The 26,421-nt window shown below is 40.2% G+C and overlaps 1 protein-coding gene across 38 annotated transcripts in view; it reads left to right on the forward strand.

The window, feature by feature from the left end:
* The first annotated feature begins 3,023 nt into the window (after positions 1 to 3,023).
* Positions 3,024 to 26,421, forward strand: part of LOC101170677 (serine/threonine-protein kinase WNK2) — a 34,566-nt gene continuing 11,168 nt past the window's right edge. For 3 of the 38 annotated variants that reach the window (XR_002290553.3, XR_013657491.1, XR_013657490.1), the window contains exons 1-22: positions 3,024 to 3,188; positions 3,897 to 3,986; positions 4,082 to 4,690; positions 11,907 to 12,079; positions 12,191 to 12,411; positions 12,499 to 12,656; positions 14,137 to 14,225; positions 14,621 to 14,840; positions 16,278 to 16,557; positions 16,642 to 16,748; positions 17,039 to 17,926; positions 18,512 to 19,600; positions 19,924 to 20,052; positions 20,887 to 21,303; positions 22,613 to 22,852; positions 23,037 to 23,080; positions 23,762 to 23,921; positions 24,030 to 24,146; positions 24,529 to 24,699; positions 24,957 to 24,999; positions 25,127 to 25,225; positions 25,537 to 26,264. Coding sequence is in view for 34 of the 38 variants with exons in the window: in XM_020704758.3 (XP_020560417.1) it covers positions 3,057 to 3,188; positions 3,897 to 3,986; positions 4,082 to 4,690; positions 11,907 to 12,079; positions 12,191 to 12,411; positions 12,499 to 12,656; positions 14,137 to 14,225; positions 14,621 to 14,840; positions 16,278 to 16,557; positions 16,642 to 16,748; positions 17,039 to 17,926; positions 18,512 to 19,600; positions 19,924 to 20,052; positions 20,887 to 21,303; positions 22,613 to 22,852; positions 23,037 to 23,080; positions 23,762 to 23,921; positions 24,030 to 24,146; positions 24,529 to 24,699; positions 24,957 to 24,999; positions 25,127 to 25,225; positions 25,537 to 26,264 (6,204 nt within the window). In the remaining 4 variants the exon portion in view is untranslated. Of the gene's footprint in view, positions 3,578 to 3,896; positions 3,987 to 4,074; positions 4,691 to 11,906; positions 12,080 to 12,190; positions 12,412 to 12,498; positions 12,657 to 14,136; positions 14,226 to 14,620; positions 14,841 to 16,277; positions 16,558 to 16,641; positions 16,749 to 17,038; positions 17,927 to 18,511; positions 19,601 to 19,923; positions 20,053 to 20,886; positions 21,304 to 22,612; positions 22,853 to 23,036; positions 23,081 to 23,761; positions 23,922 to 24,029; positions 24,147 to 24,528; positions 24,700 to 24,956; positions 25,000 to 25,126; positions 25,226 to 25,536; positions 26,265 to 26,421 lie in introns of those variants that run through there. The other 35 variants (XM_020704758.3, XM_023956694.2, XM_020704760.3 and 32 more) reach the window with 29 other exon arrangements.

The following is a 26,421-nucleotide window of genomic DNA, read 5'->3' on the forward strand; positions in this document are numbered from 1 at the left end:
TTTTATCAGTCGGACTCATGAGAAAACTAACATGGAAGAGAGATCAGGAGTTAGATGAGAAGAGGCGGGCAGGCTAGGTCAAGATAAAACTGTTGTTTGAACAAGTATGAACTCTCTGCTGTGCCTGACAGTGGAATAACACAGATGGATTCATTCAATAATATTCAACAGGAGCAGCTTTCTGTAGTATCTTATCATATATCAGCAATCTTCCTGGGGCCATGTGAAGGAGGAAAGGTTTGGGGTGTTTAATATATGACTTTAAAAACAATAGATGATAACTAAGAAGTACAAACAATTTTAAATTTTTTAACTTAAATATCCTTTTCCCACGTTGTCATGCTGATTGCTGCACCACAAGATAGCATGCAGGTCAATACGAGGCAGCAGTGGTTGTGTTCCTATGAATTCAGCCTCTGGCAGGGAGAACCGGCTCTTCAAAGCAACCATGCAAGACAGTGTAGTCATTTATTATCGAGTTAATTGAACTAGCTGTTGAAAAAATCTAATTATAGATAACTGCATGCATTTCCTTGCTTTTTTCCCAGTAACACATAAGCACTTCTTTGCTTTCCATCCATCATGTTGCATCAGCAGCCCCCTTTTCTCACTCACCTCAAACTCTCTGGCCCTCATCCAGATCGGAATTGACTCAACTGTAAATCTAATTTCCATGATTCTCCGTAGAGCTTTTACTTTTACAGCATCATGTAGAGCAAAGCAAACAGTGCTTCAGAGTGTGGTCCCTCCCCTTCTGCTGTTCAAACAATGAAACATTTTTTTAGTACAAAATACAGTAAAACAGATCTGATCATTTTACAAAAGCTCAAAAGTAGAAAACCATTCCAGTTCTGTAAGGAAATCTGATTCAAAATCAGATTGCTTTTAAATTCCAGCATAAAAAACATTCTAAAATTAAAAGCTTGCGAAAAGTCTGAACATGAGATCTTGACAAGGCAACAATTGATTACTTTCTTATAGATTCATGCTGGTGGAAGGCACATTATAAATGAGATCAATTGCCGGTTTTATTGAGCGTAAGGGTATTACATTTAGCATTTGCTGGCAGGGCTTTGACAATCAGAGGAAAATGCCTCTAGCAACCAGGGCCTCCCTTCCTCCCTCCATGTTCTGCAATCAAAAACACACACATGCATGTTCAAACAAATGGTGCTATTAGGACTGCAACTGTGAAGATGACACGGGAAGTCCATTTTGTTGCTGTGTAAAAGAGATGCTGCACACACTCTGTCACATTTTTTATTTACTGTTTATTGTTAAATGAAAACTTTATCCGCCACATAAACCATGGCCCTGGATGTTATATTGATTCTAGCAGTAAGGGCAGTGCGGAATCAGCATTTAAAAAAGATCACCAAGTTGCCAAAAGATCATTTGGTTCTCAGATGAATCAGTATGACCTGTATCTCTGCAAAAAAAAAAAAACACTTAGACAGCTGCTAAAAACCTTTCCATGGATTGACAAGTCTTCAAATAGTCACAAACTCATTAAATATGACTTCTGCCATGTTGTTCCTCTTTATGATACCAAACCCCGAAGAAGTGGCTATTTGAGAATCGAAAACAGTAAGCAAAAACTTTGACATTTCCAATTCAACAACACTGGCTGCATGTCTGTTTGTTTTTAACTTTAATTTTCATCTTTAGCTAACCACTTCCTATTTGACAGATGGCAAACATTATCCAAAACATTGTGACTTGACAAATTTACCAAAACTGTGTGGATATGATGAAAAAAAGGGGGGAAAACTAAGCTAAAGGGAAAGTAGACATATTTATAGACACCAGATTGGTTTGTTTTCTAGGTATCTTATCTTTCTTAGCGCCTATCCAATTGCTGCTGTACATTGTTTTCCAGAGAGTAAGCTGCACCCGCAGGCCAATGCACTTCTGAGTAACTGAGCTGCACATTGTCCTGTCAAATGGGGAGTAAGGACAAACACAATGAATTTAGTTGCAAGTCTTATTCTTGTGCAGTAATTTAAGGTGTATCTATTGATTTATTCATTCAAAATGTCTGTGTTTTGTAAAAACAATTCCTTATACCATGAGTCTGCAACCTGAGACTATGGAGCCACATGTGGCTCTTTTACCCTTGGCTCTCGGGTAAAGAAAAATAAAAAGTGCTTTTCATTTTAAAAAGTAACATGTTTTGGGGTTTCATGTCAAACTTTATTCAACTCATTCACAAACAATTGAAGCACAGGACTCATCACTGCACAGGCTCCCGACTACAGTACACATAATGCTCCAATAATCCATCAAGCAGTTTCCAAAGTCATACTAAAACACTGAGTTTTGAGCCACGTGTATCACAGAAATTCAATGGTTCAGAAAACATAACCAGAATTCCTACTTCAGGTTCACCAGGTTATGAGGGGGATTTTCTCATTTTGAATAGGTTTCCCATATTGTCCAAAAAATATGGTAAGGGTCATTTAGGTCTGATTTAATTTTTGTTTTTGAGATTTATGCATATGTGGCTGAGATGTACCATAAATGGTAATTTAAACTGCGTATAGTTTATAGCTGTTGTTTGTTTGTTTTTTATCATTGCTGTTATCACACTTCTACATTTTCTGCATTGAGATGATCCTATGCATCATCCAACATGTCTTATTTTGAAAGGAAGTCATGCAAACCTTTCTCAAAAGTTATTTTATATTTTTTAAAGCTCCCATTTCCTCTTTGAATGTTTTGTTTATGACAAAAAAAACAACAGTTTATTTATATTTATGAATACACTTCGGCGTCTTATTTCTCCAAAGGGTGAAAGCATTGCATTGTGGGTCAGGGATTTTTGTTTTTAAGAGATGCATGGATATTTTGGTAATAAATGCTCATCTACTGCCGTGTCACTAACTCTGTAGTCCTGTGGTCTTGTCCTTTGGTGATGGAAATGTGTCAATCTCGATGTCGGGGCGGCTAAACAATGTGATGAGTCGGCTCTCTCTGATGTCCCAGCGTGCCTTCTGATTGGAGGATTCAATCCCCCCCCCTAGCCGTTACCAGGGGCGTGGAGCCAAGCGAAGTGAATGAGAACACATTTGAGTGGCTCACCGGCGAAAGGAGCTAATGGGAGACGGACTATAACTACCGAAAGCAGCTGTTGGCGTGACTTAATTGGAAATGCAAAGGAAGACAGCATTCCGAATTCAGCCTTTGCGGTATGTAAAAACACGCTGCACGTCGTACTAGAGCTGGCGCGAGGACGAACGAAGGAACCGTGAACAGAAGAGATGCGAAGATTTGGTTTGAGATAATAATAATTTTAAAAAAAGAAACATTTTTCTAATCATCATGCTCGTCGTGAATGTGAGGTGTGTGTTCAGTAAGCAAACCTGAAGCTGTTTTTTTTCCCAAGGTTGCATAGACTCAGTCAGTGTTGTAGCGCAGAACGGGGATAAAATGCAGATAGGGCGTTTTTTAAAGTCCACCTTTTTTTGTCGTGGACAGCCGGCTAACGTTAGCGAAGGTTTTTCTGTTACTGGACCTGACAGGTTCGCCTCTGTCGTGTACAGCTACACTAGATGATTCGGTTGGCTTTTTAAACCAGGTAGGTCATGTTCGGTTCATGTTTGTAACTTTATTCTATTAAAAAACGGTTTCCAGTTTGTCTCTAAGCTAGCTTGTACTAGCTAAGTTGTGTCGCTACAACCGCACTACTATTTATCGTTTAACACAGCGATGGCCTCTGCAAAGGAGAATGTATATTTTTGTTTAACTTGTGACACAATATTTTTTGACCCCATCTCACACCCTCTGCTCTTGCTTTGTTTCGGAGAATAGCGTGCAGCTAGAACCGTTTCATGTTGTGGCAGACGTGAAATAACGTGTGTTTTTGCGGGGCTAACGAGCAATAATTTGTTTTGCAGCACTTGTCTGATGAAACCTCCCCTGTATCATCCAGCCTAGCGCTTTGGGGGCCTCCACTGACAAACTGCGTCACCGGGCGGGCGCTGCAGGTATTCATCTGTCCATTCGTCTGCGGAACATGAAGCCATGGCACGAATGACCTGGAAACCAAAGTGATTTTTTTTTTTGTTAAATCACCATGGAGTCAGAGGCGACCCGAGAGTCCAAGCATGCGTCTGGACCCCATTTTCAGTGCGATCCTGCCGTAAATAGGTGTGACACCATGGGGGAAGGAAACGTCAAACTTGTGGAGTCTGTGGTGAGAGGAGGGAGTGATCCCAGCGCATACCCTTCCTGCAGCTACCACAGGAGTGTGCACCACAGATTTATAAGGAGAAGTCTATGGTTTTCAGAGACAGATGAGCAGGTCTTCGACGCCCCGGACAACAGTGGGAGTAAAATCTTTAACATCAACCTGAGGACAATAGTGGACAGAACACTAGTGACCAGTTGCAGCACACAAGAGAGTTCCAGCACTGAAAGTCATGGCGGCCAAAAAGACAGTGCAACAGAGAGCGCCAGTGCTGATGAAGACAAGGAGAGAGGTGGAAGTGCTTTAAAACTTACTAGCAGCGATGGTTGCAAAGCAGCCAGTGAGGAGACTGAGGAGGAGGCAGAGATGAAGGCCGTTTCCACATCTCCTGGAGGACGGTTCTTGAAATTTGATATTGAACTCGGACGAGGATCGTTCAAAACGGTCTACAAAGGCTTGGATACTGAGACGTGGGTGGAGGTGGCTTGGTGCGAACTGCAGGTAAATTCAAATAATATAATGGCATAACAAAGTGTAATTGCATATTCAGAAAAGTAAACACAATGTTGTAATCTACACTTTAAATACCAAGAAAATGCAGTGAAATTAATTGAAATAATGTAAAGCAAATTTAAAACAGAACTGCTCTACCCTAATCCTATTGCGCATTGTCTATTTCAGCAGGGTCTTGTGTACATCTTATGTTTAAGTGTGGTGAAGGTTCTGATCCCCTTGCTTCGTGTGATGTATAGTAAACCATGTGTTAAACATTTAGTAAACAAAAGCTTTTTTTTTTAAGCTTTCCAATTGTTTAATTTTTTTAAACCAAACTTGTCACGCTTCATTTTTCTATTTTTAAAGTGAATTTCCTTGCAAGCAACTTCTTTGTGGTGGTTTCTAGTTTTCACCATCAGTGTGGAGATTGTTTTCTTGCCTAGTAGAGACAGGAAAACCACAAGCTTAGAACTTTGTGAAGGCATTAACTAATTATTTCCATCCAGTGGAGACTGCAGCAGGGATTATTACGCTCTCACCCTCTGTCTCCCAGGAGGCTTAATGGGAACTAAGCGTGACTGACCCCACAAAGAAAATGTACTGCAATTTTTTTTTTGTGCTATTCAGCTAAACTCAATTTCCAGTAGTGTCCTTCACTTTTGTGTTTTGTTGAAATAATGTGGCTTGCTGAAAGTGTGATGACTGTGGTTATCAGGGGATCGGAGCTTGCATTCTCCTTTTTATCAGTGCATCTGCAAATTTGTGAGTGGGCCTGCTCCCTCCCTCTGTGCAACAGGAGGTAGAGAATCAGGAAGCAGCTGATGTTCGCTGCTGCCTGCTGGGAACTATGTGGAAGTCAGTGGCCTTAAAATATTTTCCTGAGTAAGTTAATACATGCCTTGTCAGTGACCTGTGAGAGGAAGCACAATCTGCTTGACGTATTCCAAGGTGCTGTATGCAAGTACCACATTGCAAAACAGCTGTGACTATCACAAAGGCTTCTTTGTGTTTCTGTGTGTAGTTTTGTCACTGTTTTAAGGCCTTAAAGTTTAACTTAAAAATCTTTTACTATTAGTTTGGTTTAGTGCATCATAGAATGTGGAGCAAGAAACTGTTTTCTGTGTAATCTTTTTTAAACCAGGCCAATTTCCAGTTGTAGACACTTTGTTCTACATATCAAACCGGTTTGTTGTACTAGCTTTTCTTTTGGCATTTTATCCAATAACGGCTATGCACAATAAACAGATCAATATCACTCATTTCTTTTCGCTAGACCATTCAATTGAGCCCAGAAAACTGTCATGTAGCAACACTTCTACAATGTTTTCCACATGCTTTGATTTTTACTCCAGCAAGTGTTTGTAGGAAATTGATCCTTTTCAGCTTTTAAAGAAACAAATTCTCAGTGCAACTCTGAATTTTAATCTGCTTAATAATCTGCTTCTGAAAATATGTTTTTACTAACATGCCATTTTGTGATATGGGTGTCTTGTTTTTTAAAGTCTACCTGGACTTTAAAAACTGCAAACTGAATTCCCAAAATCTCTAAAGACTTTCAGGCAACAAATAAAATAAATGACTACAGAATAATAATAATTGATGCTTTATGTATCCCACAATGGGGAAATTCTTCTCTGCATTTTGACCCATCCCCTGGGGGGAGCGGTGAGCTGCAGACTAGCGGCACTGGGGGGGGGGCGACAGCTGGCTGGGGAGAGCGGGGATCGATCCGCCAACCCTTCGGTAGTTGGACAACCTGCTCTACCGCCCCAGCTAAACTGCCGCAAACTGTCTGCATTTAACTACAATTGAGCACAGGCAGATGTTGCTTGTTAGATGTAAAATTGTTTTCATTTAAATCTTTACCTTTTGTTGGCTAAATATTCATTTATGCTCCCCAGTTACCGGAAACATGAAGGTTAGTCTGTCACCGGAAGTATCTGTTTCTATGTTTACCTTTTGTACTGTTATTTTGATATTTAACATTGACATTTAAATGTTATCTTTTCTTTTCTGGCTGAGGATGAAGTCTCACCTGCCATAGCTGACATATATGACCATATGTACCTTATCCTTTTTGGTTTCAGTGGAAATGTAATAGAATTGTGGCAGAAATCCTGTTTGACACTGTTATTGAGTTGCGTGCCATCAATCATTTTTAAGTAACGCTTAGACTGCCTCAAGTCAATTGGAATCTTGATAGTATTCAACATTTTGCAGCACACGTATCAACAAGCGTTAAGATTGCAATCGAAACAGGATGCAGTTTTTAAACTGTAATTACATTTGTGCATGGATGCCAGCATGTTTTTATGACTTATGAGGAATCAGCTTTTCAAAAAAATGGAGTGAAGTGATTTATACCTGGTTTCTTTTTGGCCATCTTTTTATACCCGTCGCTTCTTTAGAATTTTTAAGGTAGACTTGTTTTCTATTTTTTGTTTGCTTTCTTCCTCTTTTCTTTCAAACCCCACCCCTTCTTCTCTAAATCCATCTTCCTCACAATTCTGTCTCAATGCCAAGCTTCTGGCATAACACAGATGGCCCTGGCTCAGGCAGAGATTGTAATCTAAGACAAGGATGCCAGTATTTTTTCTTTTCTTTTTTTATATCAAGAATTCTCTAATTATGTTGCACAACTATATGTCTTTTACAATGTATTTCCAAAATGAAAAACCTCCTGTCTGTCTGGCAGGTAACTACAGTTCTCCCCCCCCCCCACCTAAATGTTTATCTGAGCACTGACTCCTTGCAGTTTTCTGTGGTATTTGGCAGCCAGTTTGTTTTGTAGATTATATTTAGTCCATGCCTCGTGAATGCATAACTAAGAACAAAAATACCATTGCAGTGTTTTCATACTGCTTGTCTTGTCGTGTCTGCCTGGAGTTTTTTGTTTTTTTAAACTGTCCAAATCGTGAAGTTGACCTCAAGATTAACTCGATCAATTACTTCTGTTTCTCCAGATTAAGCCATGTCATTGTTTAGGATTCAAATATGATTTTAAAGCATAGTTTTCTTAAACGTTGGATACATTCACTTATTTATATTTGCGAAATTATTTATTTATGAAAATTCTTCTTCGGTAATTACTTGTCAGAACAGGCTTTTGTGACACGATATCTGTGTTAGGTGATTAAAATCTTGTGCCGTGGTTGAGTTTTGCCCCTTCTTATGGTAATGGTCAGACTTATTTAAACTAACTTTCACCCCAACAGCCACAGTGTAATACACTTGCTGTGCTAAAACGCATGATTGTAGTCTTTGTTGATCATACCCGGGTACAGAAAACGATGAGCATTTTATCTTCGGCGTGAATGGCTTTTAACCTTCCGGTTTTGTCTCTGCAACAGAAAAGGTCACACAGCCCATTAGGAAGTAATCCCTCTAGGAATTTAGTTTTCCTTGGTACGAACAAACTTGAATCACCTCTGTATCCTGTTCTGGCCTCTTGCTTGGAGTTTGTAAGGTAAAAACCAAGATATAGCCATAACAGACAGGATTTATGCGCCATTAAGCTGTCCATGTCAAGGTGACTGGAAAATAAAAGACTTGGATATTTTTGTTCTGTTAGATATTTAGGTTCTGGTGTCAGAACATAAAGTTTTGTTATTGTTAGAAGTTTTACCTTGAACTATTTGATGCACTGATGGAGTGAAGGAGGCCAAATTAGGACAAATTCACCGAAACATATAGAAGCACACAGCAGCTGTTCACTGTTTACAACTTGACATGACAAACACCTTTGAGTTTAGAAAGCTCAGAAAAAATGTTGTCCCTCAAAGACTAAAACTAGGTCTTTATTGACAAGAACTTCTAAATTAGCCTGGTTGGTTAAAGATTTGCTTGCTAGTTTTCTTAGTCATCATAGTCTTTAGGATTGCTTGTTCAATTTACTAATTATTTGGTAAAAAGTATTTTCAATACTTAAGCGCACACAAGCACTCAAGAGAGAATGAGCTTGAGAAATCGGTCGATTAATAAAAACGGCGAGCAATATTTGAGCAATCCAGCCGTACTTTTTGAGCCAGATGCCGGCTCAGACGAGGAAAATGAAGACGCTAATGTATTTTTCTGCAAGTGGGTGCATCCAAATGGAGCGGAGCAATGAGACTTTCACTTGCAGCGTCCCAAAAGACAGCTCAAAACTGCCTTTTTTCATCTGCTCCATATCAAATCCTATAACAAAATTAAAAACACAATTTTCATTGGAGTGGGCCTTTAGAAGATTCACAGAAACTGCTCCCTTTAGTATCGTAGCAGCACAGGTATTTGCAGCCAATTGCATTAGTTCCCCAATTATTTTTAGAATAGGTCTGAATGATTGTTGCCATTATGAATGGATGTTTGACTGTGAAAGTGAGTATTTTACCACCACAGGTTGTACCCCATTTTCTACTGGGGGAGCACTGGGCTATATGCTCTTTAAGAAAACAATAGAATTTAAAGAAAAAAGAAAAAAACAGCAACAAATATTTTTTTCTTTTAAAAGTGTGCATATCTTTATTTTAATGCAGAGTATATAATCATACACATTGTAACTCAATAGTTTCAGTTTCTAAAAACTGAACATAAAGATATATTCAACAGATTATTTAGATTTATTAAACATTTATTTGATTGCCTTTTAACAGAAAATTGGGTAATGGGACATATGATGATCACAATCATTTGCCCCCTTGCATGTTCCTCATTGTATATATGACTTCTTTTTGTTTTTAGATTTTCAGACAGCTCAACTTCTCTTTTTAAAAAGTTTACTTCTTGTTTCATTTGGCATGATCTGAGTTTAGCTGCTATATTGCAGAGAATCGGGTCTGAAGGCGGCTCTCCGCAGTCATGACTGATGGGTCGCAATTCACTTGCAGACAGTCTGCTGGCTCATGTCTGCGCTGCATCAGCTTTTGTTAAAGCGGCACAAGCACCGCAATAGTCAATCTTTGAGGAAGCTGGCACTTCCTCTACATTTATGTCCTTTTGTGGGTGTAAACCACTCTTTTCCCCTTTAGTTTCCAAGTACTGTGTGCAATTTTCTTTATCTTAAATTTTCTTCACTACTGAGAAAACACAAGACATTATGTGCTTTAAATACATTTTATATGAAAAAATACATACTGAAAACACCAACATTCAATACATTTTTACATGCGGTCCAGCTTCACCTGGAAAGACGATTTTTTTTTTTAAAGAAAAGACAGTTTTTTGTTTGAATAGCAATGACGTACTAACAATTGTTATAACCAACTGTCTCTGTTACAAGTATACGGCAAACACACATTTCAACAACTACAGCATTAGAAAACAAACTTGTTTTGTCTAAATGAGACATTATGTACAAATTACAGAAATTGAGTTGCTTTGCTTGTTCTTACAGATATGAATTAGTCCATGCCATTTCCAAGGGTGTTGGGCGATCAGTATCTCAGTGCTTTAGCTAATTGATGCTGTTGTTACTTTCCCCGTGTTTAGAAAGGATTTAATAGAGTTGAGCAAAAGGAAGAGGTGAATTACTGCAATGTGAGGCATAGTCTTTAGGTTTTCTTACTGCTAATGTCAAAATCAATTTTTCTGTCCCCCGCAACCCACTGTGGTGTATTTTATTTCTTCAGCTTACCTGTTACGAGAAATTCACATTTATAAGAGAACAACCAGAAGTGCAAACTCATGCATGTTTTTTTTTTAAATCCATGCTTGTAGAGAATTCTTGGACATGATAGAAATATCTTTGCAGCTTTGGGGGTAAATTACATTTTATAGGGGTTTCTGCAATGCCTCGTTGTGACCTTGAAAATGTGACGTTTCTAGAAATGTACATGCACTGTTTTGTTTTTTGTCCTATAGAAAAGACTGTTTTCTTCATGTGACTCTTCATGCCTTTAGAAGCACATTTGAGTCTGAGCCTACTGTACTCATCGCCTCTTAATAATGCAAAAGCCCCATTTTTAGCAAAGAGGGAAAAGATGGGGTAGAGGGGGTGTCAATGTGACTAGGACTTGAGTAATGTGCCAAACTGAAGGCCTGTCATAAGTATTGTTCTCTTTAATTTTGGAGCACCAATGACGTTTAGTGACCCAGACAGCAAATGTTGTATTGTCTAAAGGTCTGGAAGCTGCAACGCCATTGTATTTAAAAGCCCTGAAATATTCTGGTTAGTTCTATGCTGTTGCTTTTACAATATGCGCCTCAGGTGAGATGAACCCTGTGCCGTCTCTGTGAGGAAGTGTGTTGGGTCAGCTCATCCCAACTTAGGACCCAGCCTTCCGTTTCTCTGATCTGCTCTGTAAAAAGAGTTCTCTGCAGAAATGAATAATTCATGTTACTTCAGAGTGCAGTGAAAAACCCCCACCCACCCCTGCACACTTGCAGACAAAACCCGATATGCCACATTCTCTCTCACACAGCAGGCTTTATCATGGTGTCACTTCAGTCCTCGAGACTCTGTGTACCGCAACACATTTTGATTCCTGTTTTTAGACCATTTATCCTGATGTCTGATCAAGCCATTCACCTGCATAAGGTTGAACTGTAGATTTTTTTCTTCTTCAAATTAATCTCATGCAGTGTTGTGTTCCGTATATTTTTAGTTTTTGTCATTAGTTTGTGTGATAGGTGGGGTCTTGGTAAAGCTCAATGTTGTTTGGCCCTTATGCAAGTTACTTGGAGTTGTGTTTTTTTTTTTTTTTAAAAACCCTGGATAAAAAACGTCAGTTTAGAACTAAATGAAATATGCTGTTTTTATTCCAGCGCTCCGCCAAGGTCCCTCTGATATTATTCCAAAGATGCGGTTGATGTGAGCGGTGCAGGAAAAGGGGATGGGTTGCAGATGAAGGGGGAGGGGTGAAAATAGGAAAAGAAGGGGCTGAGATGGTACGCACATAAATGAGATTGAGCAACATGAAAGAGATGAATGACATAAAGCTGCATCATGATGTGGGTGCCACCATGCTGGTGCTTTGGTTTTCCTAGGAGCTGCTGTAATCATGGAGTCTGAAATGTGTCAAATACATTTAAGCATTAAATGAATAATCCTGTGTCATGCACTGCAATTGACCACCCTTGTAGCTTGTTTAAGGAGCACCTCTCCCTAAAAGCACATATTATAAATGTGCAGAAAGTGTTAGGCTTTTATGTTGTAGTGTTTGTGTAGCTAAACAGGTTTATAAAAAATTCACAGGTATTGTTTTTTTTTTTTCCCCTTTTTTCCCCCTTTTCTTTTATGTTCTAGGACCGAAAGCTGTCTAAAGTGGAACGACAGCGCTTTAAAGAAGAGGCAGAGATGTTGAAAGGCCTTCAACACCCCAATATTGTTCGTTTCTATGACTTCTGGGAATCCCCACTTAAAGGAAAGAAATGCATTGTTTTGGTAACAGAGCTCATGACATCTGGAACGCTCAAAACGTACGTTTGTAGATATTTCTCACATCAAATCTTGTCAAAGATCTTCAAGTTAATGTCAAAGTTTTTCTTTTTTGTGAGCCTCATTGTCAAGATCCCTTTTTCTTCATACAGGTACCTTAAGCGTTTCAAGGTAATGAAGCCGAAGGTTCTGAGGAGCTGGTGCAGGCAAATCCTCAAAGGCCTTCACTTCTTGCACACCAGGACCCCTCCCATTATTCACAGAGACCTCAAATGCGACAACATTTTTATCACTGGACCTACAGGATCAGTTAAGATTGGCGATCTAGGACTAGCAACTCTTAAAGCAGCTTCCTTTGCAAAGAGCGTCATCGGTATGAGGCATTGCCACGTGACTAATCCTGTTTAACACAGGAGAGCAGTGAATCATGGATGTCACATTTTTTCCTCTCCTCCTCCAGGTACCCCAGAGTTCATGGCCCCAGAAATGTATGAAGAGCACTATGACGAGGCAGTGGATGTGTACGCTTTTGGGATGTGTATGCTAGAGATGGCTACTTCAGAATACCCGTACTCTGAGTGTCAAAACGCAGCTCAGATTTACCGCAAAGTTACCAGCGTGAGTCACCTGCTGCTTGTTTTGATGATGCCTCTAAAGTGATGACCTAAAAAATAATAATATAATCAGTGTTTGGTTTCCTGAAATGTCAACAAGTATTTTAAACAGCCACTTCCTTGATGTTTAAAAAGCAAATATTTAACACATTTATATGTAGTTTTATTGACTGGGACTGCATTTTACTCAATCTCCATAAACACCTAATGCACTTTGACAGTACTTTTTATATTCTTAAGTGGCACTTTTTTTTTTTTAGCAACCATAAGTCATCATTTTTAAACAACCTTTTATCTCCTTCTCTAGACTGTCTTCTTTACCCAGCTGGAGTCTACATGGGTCTTTTTGAAGCTACCTTTACATTTAATGTTCATCTTGTAGCTCATAGAATGGTTTGCTGTAAATTTCCAACACACAAGTAGTCACATCTAATACCTTCAATCTTATGCTAGTAGCAAACTGCTGATTCCTTTCAAAGTAAAAGCAGAACTTCAAACATATATTCATTTATTTTCTAAATCCGTTTTTGTCCCAGTCTGTCGCAGGGCCACACACCTAGGGATAATTTAGAGTAACCAATAACCTATGAAGCATGTTTTTTGGACAGTGAGAGGAAAATGGAGTCCCCGGTGAAAACCCACGCATGCACGGAGAGAACATGCAAGCTCCACACAGAAAGATCCTCGTTGGTGATTGTTTCAGGTCCCCCAGCCGGGACTTGAACCAGGCTTTTTGCTGTGAGGCAAGACCACTGCACCACAGTGCAGCCTGTTTGCTACAAGCGTAACTTCAAACAAACAATAAAAAAAAAAATGTTTCTCATGTCATATAAACATTACTAAACACAAGTAATGTGACAAAATGACTTGCCGCTATTTAATTTTTTGGAGTTGGCTTTTTTATGATTTGCTTAAAACCAGAAGCTCTAGATTCAGTTTGTTTATTTTACTGTAGAAATCTATTTCATATATTTGTAAAAAATAAAAAATCTGGCATATTTTTAATATATACTGTATGTTTGGACAACATTTTAGCTGTATAATTGTCAAAAGTTTTTTTAGAAGATATTTATCAAGTTTACACATTTAGGAGAGATCCTTACAGAAATTGTGGAGCACAAGAAACGGAAAAAGGCAGTGGTGTTTAAAAGAAAAAGTCTGCAAGCTTACTTAACCTAAGTAAGCTATTCATAAAGGTGGACATGGATAAATGGATAAATGCTCATGACAAAGCTGTGGTTATGTTTGAGAGGTTTCTAAAGAAATTATAAACTCTTTGACATCTGAGATGGACTTTGACCGCAAATTTGACATGACCTAATGTTTAAAATGGGGACTTGAAAGGAATCTATACAAACTGGTTTACAAATGAATCAAATATAAAATAACACCCACATGCATTTTCTTTGTCCCAATAGTTGTCTTTAACACAGTATGAAGGCATTTGTGATCATTCTTTTTAAAAATGCATTTCCCTTTTGCAGGGAGTGAAGCCAGCTAGCTACAACAAGATAATGGATCCTGAAATCAAGGAGATCATTGGAGAGTGCATTTGCCAAAAGAAGGAAGAACGGTGAGGCTTGTTCCCTTTATTGTCCAGCTGAAGCAGGCCACAAGGTGTCCTTTAGTCTTTCATGCCTGGTCTCTCATCCCCTGCTTCATCGCTGAGCCATGGAGAGTTGAATTCTCAGTAGCACTTCAGTTGGCCTGTCTGCAGGGCTTTCTTTCCATTCTGTTATGTAATGACTTACACAAGGGTAAAATAAAACCTTGATTTGCTGCAATGTCTTTTTTTTAAAGAAGGGTTTTATATTTTAATGAAAGCTTGCTTTTTGAATAGATTTGTAGCACAAACAATGCATCACGTTGATGTTTTCAATGTGATACTAAAATATCCTTTCAGGATCAGAACCAAACAGTACCTAGCTGCTTTTACAATGACTGAGCTGTGCTTTTTTTCCCACCTAGATACACCATCAAGGACCTGTTAAACCATGCATTCTTTGCTGAAGACACAGGTGTGAGGGTGGAGCTAGCAGAGGAGGACGATGGGAAAAAGATCTCTATAGCTCTGAAACTGTGGGTTGAGGACCATAAGAAATTAAAAGGGAAGTACAAGGAAAGTGGAGCCATCGAGTTCACATTTGACTTGGAAAAGGAGGTCCCTGAAGTTGTGGCACAAGAAATGGTGAGTGAGTGAGTGATGTATATTTAAAACTGACTTGTGCATTGCCCCCAGCACCTGTAAGTGGCCACATATGAGCTGATGCAAAAAGCTTTTGGTTTTCTACTGAGATTTCTAAAGTCAATGGTTATGACTTGCTCTACCTCCAGCTTTTATCTCTCAACCATCATTCTAAAATGCAACAAAAACATTCTAATAGTCTTGTGGTACTGACGATAACTATGTTTGTCAAAAACCCAAACATTTTTACATGATGGGGCTTTTTTCTACCCATCACTAAAACTATTTTGTGGAAAAATATCAATGATGACAACCTAGCCAACCTTGTACTTTGTTCTTTTAACCAGTGTAGTTTTCCATTTTTCTGTGTTTTTTTTTCTCCAGTTGTTTAAATCTGTGCCCTTTTTTTCCTTATTACATGCAAACAGAACATTTAGTATGGTGCAACTGTTTGGCCTAAATACAAAAACGTAACATAATGTATGCAGGCAAATAAAACATCCCATACTTCCTGTCATGCCAATGTATTTTAAGCCTCTTTCATGCTGTTTAAGCACAATATAGGAAAGAAAAGAATTGAGCTGTTGGAGGACGAGGTTATGGTGCAGATTTTTACTCTTCTAAAATGCTTTAATTAAACCTTAAGATAAAATTACAGTACACGAGTAAGCAACCAAATCTAAATCTACAGCATATCAACAAAAAGTAGATTGAAATGCTTCAGACACACCATTGGGGATGCCATGATTTTCAGTTCAAATCTAAACTGTATGTGATGCCATTAAACCGAATCATGGGAAATCAAATGCATCCCTACTGCATGCATTTGCATATATTTATGCAGAAAGTGCCAAACGTGCTTAAATTCAATGTTTTTAATATTGCTTTATTGTACTTACTGACAGTCAACTGAAAGGTTTTTCTTCACTGTTACTTGCTCATTAGCAAATCCAAAAGATAATCTTTCTGAATGTTAGGTTTTTTTTTTATTTGTAATACACAAGTCTTATATATAAACTGAAACAAAGCGGTCAACAAAAAAAAAAATCGAGATTTCAACCGAATTGATGGGAAAGTGTATTTTTCCATCAGTGCCCATCATAGAACTTGATAGACTGATAAAGGAGTAGAATAACAGGGGTTGTTGGTATTTCCTATGTGCTTGTCTTTTTCTGTGACATGATTATGAGTAGATTAATGTGTGGTTTAATTTATTTTTTTATCCATTTGTGTGGAAAGAAAAAAAAGCCAGTTGTGCAATTTTCAATGATCTGGGCTGCCGATAGTCATTCCTCACAGCTCAAGCACATTTTAAACTATTTTTCCTCCCTCAACCTTTCTTCTGAATCTCACATTTAGTTTCAAAGCACCCTCTCAACTCTCCTGGGTTCAGAGCAAAGAATATTATAAAAGTTTTCATCTTTACTTTTAACCTTTCAGGTGGAGTCTGGCTTTTTTCAAGAGAGTGATGTTAAGACCGTGGGAAAGTCGATCCGGGACCGTGTGGCACTGATAAAATGGAGAAGAGGGAGAACAGTGTCTGCTACAGTGACAGTGGAGCAGGGTGAAGAAGGACCCAAAATCATAAAGGCACCTTCTGAGAACATCTCTTCTGGGCAGCCCCATATTGGACAACCTCTATTGCTGGAACCAGAGGAGCCAGAGGCAGACCAGCATAGTAGGTTGCATAACCTAACGGGCAGTACCGCCTCAGTGACATGTAAGACAGTCTGATCATACCCACCCAAAATAAGGACCATGATCTTTTCTTTTTTGGAGTGCATAATATAGTGTTTCTCTGCAGCAGGTGGCACACTTGACAGCGGCATGGGTTCTGTGGTGTTCTCAGACTCCTACAGCGGTGTCCCCTACCCATCACTTCTGGAGCCTATTGCCATGGCAACACAGCAGGTCTGTTTCTGGAGCTCACCCATCCTGCTGTTCCATGTTACCTACAGTTATTAAGTTGCGCATCCAAATTTAAAACCAGATGTTAAAACACTTCACCCCTGTAACTGATGAAAACATAGTTTTCCCCACACTTGAAACCAGTTGAACACACTTTAGAATATGCTGATCGGCTTCAGCAGCACACTTTTTGCAAATACAAACAGTGAGACAAGTTTGTTTATGCTCATCTCTTCATATTTTTGTTTTGTTCATATCAAGTAATGCTTTTTTTTGGGTTGTTCCATGATCAGTGCCAGAGTGGCAACCCTTTTCCAACAGACCGACCTCGCTCATGTGACAATGGCAGATTCCTAGGAGCAACACTGAGTCCAAATCTCAGGACTCGATTGGGAAGTGGAGAACGCAGAGGAAGTGCTCCTGTTATTGACACACAGAACCACACGGATCACTTTCACGCTCTCTTAGCACCCCGGAATGCAATCAGTCCCACTCCCATGGTAATGGAGAACAAGTTTGAGCCGGAGTCAGAGACTGAAGTTGGATTTCTATCCCCAACTTCTCCCCCACGGATCTTGGTTTCCCCAGTATATTCCCCCTCTGAGTTCCGCCGCTTCAGTGATGTCTGTGTTGGAGCACAATCAGAGGCCTGTGAGGAATTGACTCCTCCTGTCTCACATGGACGTAGACATTCTGACATTGGTAGTCTCCTGAGTCTGACTTCCAATAGCAAACACCACTGTGTAATTCATAAAACCCCCATGTGCCAGGCCTGCATGTCTTTGCTTCAGTTACGTTCTCAAGAGGGAAACCCTTGGCCCTTTCCTGCTGTCCTGTCGGCACATCACTGTCCATGTGACCTCAGGCGCCACCCTTCTTCCGGTGGAAAATTTAGTACAAGTAATGGACAGCCAAAATGTTTGAATGAATATTCAGATTTCTCCATGCTGCAGCAGTCTCTCTTCAACATCATCGGCTATAAAGCAGCTCCTTGTAACACTACACCCCTCCAAGCTTCACCCCTGGGCTCCTCAATAGCCCCAAAGCAACTTGGTGACAGAGACGGTAGCCTAAAGAGTCCAACCCAGTGTGGAAGTCTGTTTAAGAATCAAGAAACTTTCCAGGACTCTGAGGACAAATGCTATTCCAGAAAGCAGCAAGCTACCACTGCTGTGGGTGTGGTAGGTCATCGATACAAACAAGCTGCTTTGGGCTCTTCTAATGAAGCCAGTATCTCTTTTTAGACTTCTCCTGACCTGTAGCAAATGCAGCTTTATTCTGCATGAAGCTTGGAAAATCTCCTGCCCTATGTCTTAGTCTCAGTGCCTTCATAGGCTTCCAGCACTGCCCATCTTTCAAATCTTAAACCTAATACTTCAAGAGGTGAATGATTAAAAATACTAAGTCTTTCTCCTTTGACTAACCCCAACCAAACCTTTCGACAACTGACCCTGACTTTAACCTTTGCCTTTGCTTGTTAGGCTAATGCAACAGCTGTAGCTTCCTTACTTTGCAACCAATAGGCCTGTAGCTAAAAAGGGAAAGGGCAACAATCCAATTTCCATCCTTTTTTTTTCTCCCCCTGAGCTCTTATTTTGAAGCCAATGTTTCATTTCCTCATTTCTTCTAAACTTTGCTCTCATTACTTGCTTTTATGTGGCATGTCATGTCATATTGGATGCAAATTGTCACATGCAGTTTTTCTTTTTTCTCCGCTCTGTGAAATGTTTAATTTTAAAACACATTTTCTTTGCCCCCTTTTTCAGACCAATACAGTGTGTCACCAGAATCAGCCATCATCTGTCCAGGGCCCTCCCACTTCCAACACACTTATGGACACACAGCAGCAGAATCTTCAGCCAGGTCATTGCTACCCAGCTGCTTTACATCCTCACCAAGCCAATGCTCTGGCAGCTCCAGCCAGTCTGTGCTCCATGAACAACAAGCAACAAATGCAGCCTGCAGCAGCTATTGCAACATCTATTGTTTCTCAGAATGCAGCACAGAACTACCAAGGACACCAACTGCAGGATGCAGTGGCTGTGGGCTCCTTGACTTTCCCTTTGCAAATTCAGCAAACTTTTCAGAACTCTGTGGTTTCGAGCCAGCAGCAGTCTCAGTCTCCATCAGGATATTCTACATCAGTGCAGCCTCAGATCGTAGCAAGCACCCTGTCAGCACAGCAGCCAGCACAAAGCTCCTCTCTCGCAACACCTGCTCAATCTTTAGCAAACCAAGTCCCTTGTCAACCTGTACACCCTCCTTGCTCATCACAGCAGGCCCAAACCTCATTTCAGCTGCTCGGTCAGCAGTCTGGTCAGAGCTGTACTACAACAGGACTTTATGCTCAGCAAATGCCCATCCAGCAGGAGCACCAACAACCTATACCAAACACAAAATTAGGGATTCACCAAGCACTAAATGCTATACAGCCCTATCCTTCACAGAACCTAGAAACTCTGCATTCCATGCAGCATCAAATGGAACAACCAGCCATTCACTCGTCTCAAAATACTCAGTGTCATATACAGCAACAACTGCACGCATCTATACCTCAGCAACACTATCAACAGGTCCCACAACCTGCAACCCCACTACAGCTGCCATCTCACTCTCAGCCTAAATCTATGGCAACTCAAGTGGTCCAAATTGCTGCAGAACACCCAGGTTACCTTATGAAAAGTCTACCTGACTCTGAATCTCAGATCGACACACATGCTGTTGTTCAGCAGACTGGCCAATGTCAGAATAAGTTCATTTCTGCACAAGATGATTTTCCACAGAGTTATGATGGAGCAAGCCAGATGACAACTCTTAACCACTTTCCAGCTTCTTCCCAGCAAACCCCTCAGAATGTGAGTGTTCTGTATGTTCTTTACAAGGCACATTCCTGTGAAATAAATGCTTTGCACCCCAGTCTTCCTAAGTCAGATAAAACAAAAGCCCTTTTATACAAATTTGGGAAGATTTTGATATTGCATATTATTTACCTTGTAGTTTAATTTACTTTTGATACAGACCAGGATTTGTAGTGCTGTATGTTCTCATGCATGCAGATGGCGTATACTGGGAACAGGCCCACTAATATCAATTTTGACTGTTTCAATTTTTTTACATTTACATTACATTTTTTACATTTACATTACATTACATTTTTACATTTTCTTTTTTATTACAGTTTGCTCAAGACCAACAAAGCTTTGGACAAAATCTCAGCACGTCTGTTTCAAGTGCAACAATCCAGGTGCTTCCTCCACAGACTGCTGTTCACCAACAAGTTCAACCTCTGCAGCTCCCATCACATCAGGTAATATCTGTTGGTCATTCCCCTTTTAGCGTCAGTTGTATTTTATACCTTCCCCTCCTCTCCTGCCTTTCACTATTTTTTAAGGGTGTACTCAGACTGGACACATTTGGCTTGCTTAAAGTGAACCAGAGTTTGTTTCCCCGGATAATCTGGGACAAATTTTCAGTGTGATGACCCTAGTCCGTGACCAGGAACCGCTCTCTGACCCGTCTTTCGAAGTGGTTTTGGTTCATTTCTAATTGGACTGAGCTTCGGTTCACTCTGAGTTTCCTTAGTCTGAATTGGCTCCGTGCTCTGAACTCAACCAAAACGGCCACCATAGCAAGGTCATGAAGCCAAATTTTAACATGATACATGTTCTTTTCACACTGTTTTCCTAACTATTTATGTGTCAGCGGAACTTCCTAGACGCTGTCTCCTCAGTAACCGCCGTACCAAAGCAGCAAGTAGAAAGTGTTGTATCTGACATTGATGCAGACGTTCAAAATTTGTCAGCAAGATGTATAAAGTTTATCCTGACAAGGATTGCAAAGCCTAGGACTTCACTTATTCTTTCTCTTGTTGCTTTACCCTGCCTTAGTAATTCCTGTCCAATGACTTAGGAGATCTGTAGTCACATGTTTTTGTTTATAAGCTTTGGTTCAAATCAGAAATGTCCAGTAGACGGCAGTCTGAAAACAGACCGAACACAAGGTTCAGCACTGGGTCCAGACCAACAAACTTTTGCAGTCTCAATACACCCTAAAAAATCTTTAATGCTTTGCTTCATACTATTTTAGGTCTTCTTTCTAGATTGTGATTTTCCTCTTTCTTCCTCTTTGATTTCCTTCTCAGTATCCCACAGTCCAGGTGATGACGGCTGTGGCAGACTGTGAATCCTCCTATCTTCACACCTTCAATGCTCCTCACCCTTCAGTTTCTCCTTCTTATAATCCTGTTTTCCTTTCTCCTGGACTTACACATTCTGTAACCCCCTCTGTCTCCCCCATTTCCCCTGTGCACCACGAAAATATATTTGTTTCACCCAACCCTGCATCTCTCCTACCATCCCCCACACCTGTGCTGGGTGGAATGGAACCCACATCCTCACCACACAAACTCACCGCCTCTATGCAGCAGACTAGATTGGAGGCTTTCCATGCTCAATCCACATTCCTATCAGCACCAACCACCCACCCCTCAGACACACGCATACCTCCCTGCAAGAACATGCACCCTCCCACAAGTGGCAGCAGCCACCCTCAGACACAGGTAAACAGGACGGCAGCAATCAAACACATTCAGTCATGTGCAAAAACACTTTACATCTAATCCTCTGAACTTTTGTGTGAAAACACATTAAATTAGTCGGTTTTCATCAACTATTCGAACTACAATATGACTATTATAGTTTGAAACAAAAAAACCAACAACAAATTGATAATGCAATTTACTAAAGCTGCTCAAAAGAGAAAAACTATTCCATCTTTAATGGATAAGTTGAAAGCCGTGTCGTGTGCTTCAATTATAGTGTAAATATAAACAGAAATACATTGGGATTTGTAATGCTTCATTGCTGTCACTTTGTTTTTAAAGTGGTCTGCTGCGCAAATGTTACAAAAGCTCTAAGGTTTTGTGTTGCCACAGCAAGTGCTGATACCGCATCACTGGTTACAATATCAATATATTGTTTGGCTTTCTTAAGCTTCCCCTACTCTGCTTCCTCCGGTTTTAAGAGGCTTGGTTGCTTCTTTTTTCTAGGCTGTAATGCTCTGCACCAAGTGAGGTGATGCAGCATTTAGCAGAAAAACCTTAGGCAGTCTTTTAATAGCTGTGGTGGAATGATGCTGCTTCAGGCTTGTTTTGCAGCAACAAAGCAGTGCCTGGTCACCTTGCAGCAACTGAGTTGACTATGAACTGCAGTGTTCAAAAGGCACATATAGGTTTAACTGTCTAACAGCCACAGCTTGGTCCAAACTGGGTCATGCAAGAGGATATCAGCAAATTTGTATTAACTTTATTTTGCTCAGTAACTGCTGAATTGTATTCAGAATCAATTTAAAATTAGAGATGGACCAGGGTCAGCTTGGCTGTAGTCAGATTGAAAATTTGTTCCAGATTATCGAGGGGGAAAAACTGTTTCACTTAAGCAAAGCAAGTCTAGGATAAGAATTTAAACAAAAAATATGTCATAGAGGGAATTTGTGGAATAACTAAGATATTCAAATAAAAAAATTTAGCTCAGTTTTTCATCTTATGTTTTAATTATGGATTAGGTTTTATTTAACTAAAGGACTTGGCTGTACGGCTCTTCAAAAAAAAATCTGACTTTAGTTTGATGGGTATCAGACTCATACTTGAGTTGCATATTTGGGTATTCCAAATAAAAATTAATGTTCTTTTGGGTTTTATTCAAGCTATGAAGTGGTTTTAATGTTTTTGAAGCATCATTATTTGAAATCCAATAAATATAGGAAAATTTATTTTATTTAAGGAATTGGATGCTACCCTCCAAAAAGAAAGCAGGTTCCTTGAAAGGCCCAGATATCCTGTGCTTACCTCCAACGCTTTACTTCCACAGGCTGCAGTCTTGACCTTAGTTACGCAGAACAGCATGGACCTGCACAAAGACACTGTGGCTGCTCAGCTGGACAACATGAACTCATGCCAGCTTCCCTCACAGAGCCAGATTCCTCTGCTGCAGTGCTCTGACTCTCAGAGAGCATCACCCATGTCTGCCAGCTCCACTGCTCCTCAACAGAAGATGCTCAGCAGTGTCGCAGGAGCGGCTAGTCAAGGACCAACAGAAAACATCAAAGAGGTAAAAAAAAAACTTCTTTCACACCGATACAAAAACTGCAATCAACTGGTATCATTTTCAAGCGAACTTAATTCTGGCACTGATACTCTTCTTTGAGTGTGTCTGAATATAATCTAAAATGAAAAAGACAAGTTTGCACAATCTAGCCCTTTGAGTACATGTTTTTTCTGTGTGATACCTTCAGGATCAAGCTGCAGAAAAACACACTGGAGGACAGAGCTATGACAGGTACATGCTTACCGGTACCTTCCATCAGCTAAATCCTTAAAGATGAAAATGAAGCCAGATTTAAACATTGAGGATAGTTGAAAGGATATGATCTTTTACAGTTTTGAGTTCTTCTGCAGGGGTTTTGAGTGTGTATTAGTCTGTTCTTAAACATGCTCCAATTCTCTTCTTCAAAAATTCATTTTTAAAACAACCTCATTATTTCACAGTCTCCTTTTACATATTTTTAGGATACGGTTCTTATGTTATAATTGTGATAGTGTACTCTCCCACTAGTCCAATCTAGTAAATGCATAAATAAATAAATAAATAAATAAATAAATAACTTTTTTAATAATGGTTAGACAAAAACACTTAGCCATTTTCTTTGTCAGAACAGATCTTTGTCCTCACAAAACATTTGACAGTAGGCACTCTGTGTTTTAAAGTTCAGTTCATTTTCCTTTATTTCTGTAATTTCTTACCTGGAATATCTCACTCTGGCAATTTCCCGCATCAAGAGAACTTGGGGCATGTTCCAAATGTGGCTGGGCTCATTTGTGGCTTGTTGTTAAGCAATAGTTGATCTGTGAGTCTCTGGTTAGTTTGTAGTCTTTAAACCATAATTGGCAAACGAAATGTTTCTCAGTAACTGAATGGCATCAACTGATTGTTGCTCCTGCTCCTCTTTCTCAAAATCAGTGTAAACTCTGACGCCACATCAGGCAAAGAGATGAGTGATGGCTATGAAGGGACGCATGGAGGCAAAGTCGACGGAAAAGTCCGAAAACATCACCGCCGGTCCATGCGAACGCGGTTGCGACAGGAAAAAATTCCCAGACCAAAGCTCAGCATGCTCAACGTGAGTGATGAAAACATGCGTAAAAGAAAAACGCAATGTAGATTCTCTTTTTCTTTTTAGTCGAAAACTCAAATGTATTGAATGCATTTGTTTGTGCACTTGCTGCAGGTGTGCAACACTGGAGATAAGATGGTGGAGTGTCAGCTGGAGACTCACAACCACAAAATGGTCACCTTCAAATTTGATCTGGATGGAGATGCACCTGAAGAGATTGCAACCTACATGGTATGAGGGAATGGAATGTTGCTACCCCTTCATCAGCTGCACATGTTTGAAGTTTTCTGTCTGAGATTCTGTCTGACTGCTTATAACTCCCTGCAGGTTTCAGCTGCATTGCAGCAACAGAAGTAGTTCTCTTTCTCTCTGGTAATTCAATAGGCATGACCTTCGAGAAATAAAGTTGTAAGCAATATGATAAATTTAAATATTGTCTGCATTTTGCATGACCACAAATGGGCAATTTTGTTTTCTTTGCAGAAGCAACCACCCAAAAACCTGCAATAGATAGAGACCTACATTTTCTTATGCTATTGTTTCAAGCTGAAAATTAAAACTCTGCTAAATGGTTAAAACACTTTAACTTTGACCTTTTGTCTACTGTCCTCAGGTGGAGAATGATTTCATTTTGCCCCTTGAAAAAGAGGTCTTCATTGAACAGCTCAAGGAAATAGTGGAGAAGGCTGAGGACATGCTCAGTGAGGACACAGAGGGGGAGAGGAACTCTGACTATGGATGCAGCCCTAAACAGAGTGAAGGAGCTGGAGTTCTGTCAGCAGAGGTGAGGAGGAACCGGTCGACAGTTGATGGCTGCAGTGGTGCAATCGGTCTGCCTCGACACACATCACCCTGCCACTCGTGAGATGACTTTGTTTTGCAACGCTGCCAAAAGTGCCGGACTTGCTGATGTGACATTTTACTCTAAATGAATTTATACCTTTTAACTTCTTGGCTGGTTGAGGAAACCTTTTTTTAAAAGTCCATAGAATGGATGCACACGCATGCACTCAATGTAATAATCTACACTTTTCTTTAAAGCTTTCAGAACCCAGCACTCCACAGTTGGTGTACCAGCAAAATGGTAAGTTATTTCCACAGCTGCAGAAAGAATATGGTAAAAAATGTGAAAGAGTCTGTGTTTACTTTTGTTACTCATCTTTTTATTTTTAGTCCATCAATATTAGCTTTTCTGTCTCTGTCCTTAACAGTCCTCCACACTGGCAAACGCTGGTTTATCATCTGCCCTGTGGCTGAAACGCCCATACAAAACAAAGAAGGAACATCATCGCACACCTCTACTGCCCAGGGTATGCTCCACACGGATTCTGCCCCAGTAACTGAGTCTGTTGGCTAGAGTTAGTTTTGCATAAGATTCAAAGTATATCTTATGTAAGATTAGCTAAATTGTTTGCTCATTAAAAGCCTATGTTGCTTTTAAATGATGCTCAAGAGATCATCTGAAAGATTCATGTGAAGATATCAGTTACACAAGGGCAGTTTTGCTTTGCTTAAAAGCCGAAATAAGATGTTGGATTTTTACTCTAAATAACTAATGTAGGGTTTTTTTGTCTAAACGTAGCAGTTGTTTTAAAGTTCTCTGATTTTGCTGTTTTTCCAGAATATGAACATTCATCATCAACCAGGTCAACTGACTATACAACTGCAGTAGCTGAGTCTGTCAACACTTCCCAAACTTCACCTCCCTCCTCTGTTTCCACCTCACTTCAACCATCCAACCAAAGTATTAGCCAATCCCAGGTCCAGCAAACCCAGCCATGTCTAACGCATCGTGCCTCTGCTTCTGGGAGCGTCGCCTTCGACAATTCCCTTCCCGCTGAAGAACCAATCACGTCTATTTTGCCAGAGATGCCGTGCTGTACTATTGTGCCACCCCTCTCGCTGGATGTTCAGGCTGTCGACAAAGCGGTGGCCGCTCAAACAAATCCACCAAATCACAAGACTAGCCCCTCTGCAGAAATGCCTCCCCAGCTCCAGCAGTCGGTGGTCCTGCAACAGCCTTATCCCACTTCCATGCAGGCTGGCACAGTGACGTCCCAGCCTCAGAGCCCTGCACATCAGAGCTCACAGTCTTCCAGCCAACAGCAGAGTGGGGGCCAAGGCGAGTCGGACAGCGAGGGGCCACGCAGAGTGGAATTTGTGGACCGTACCATCAAGACTCTGGATGAAAAGCTCAGAAACCTGTTATATCAGGAGCACACTCCCTCTCAGTCCTCCAACAATCCCTCTGAGCCCCAGGCCTCCAGCACAGAAGCCCTGAGCTCACCTCAAGTTTCAGATGGCCAGAACACAGAGGGACCTTTTGAAAAGAAAAAGATGGAGTCACTGGTGAGATGAGATTTTGTATTTATCAAATAAACAAATGTCTGCACATTTCTGGTGATGTCTGCAAATAACTTTCATGTAAGGAAGTTTGTCAAAATGACTTCTGTTACCACCCTCAGTAAATCTCTATCTTGTCTGCTTTTTTGGTGTGTTTAAATAA

The sequence above is a fragment of the Oryzias latipes genome, chromosome 7 (assembly GCF_053564925.1).
Source record: "Oryzias latipes strain Hd-rR chromosome 7, Olatipes_Hd-rR_3.1".
In the NCBI taxonomy this organism is placed as follows: domain Eukaryota; kingdom Metazoa; phylum Chordata; class Actinopteri; order Beloniformes; family Adrianichthyidae; genus Oryzias; species Oryzias latipes.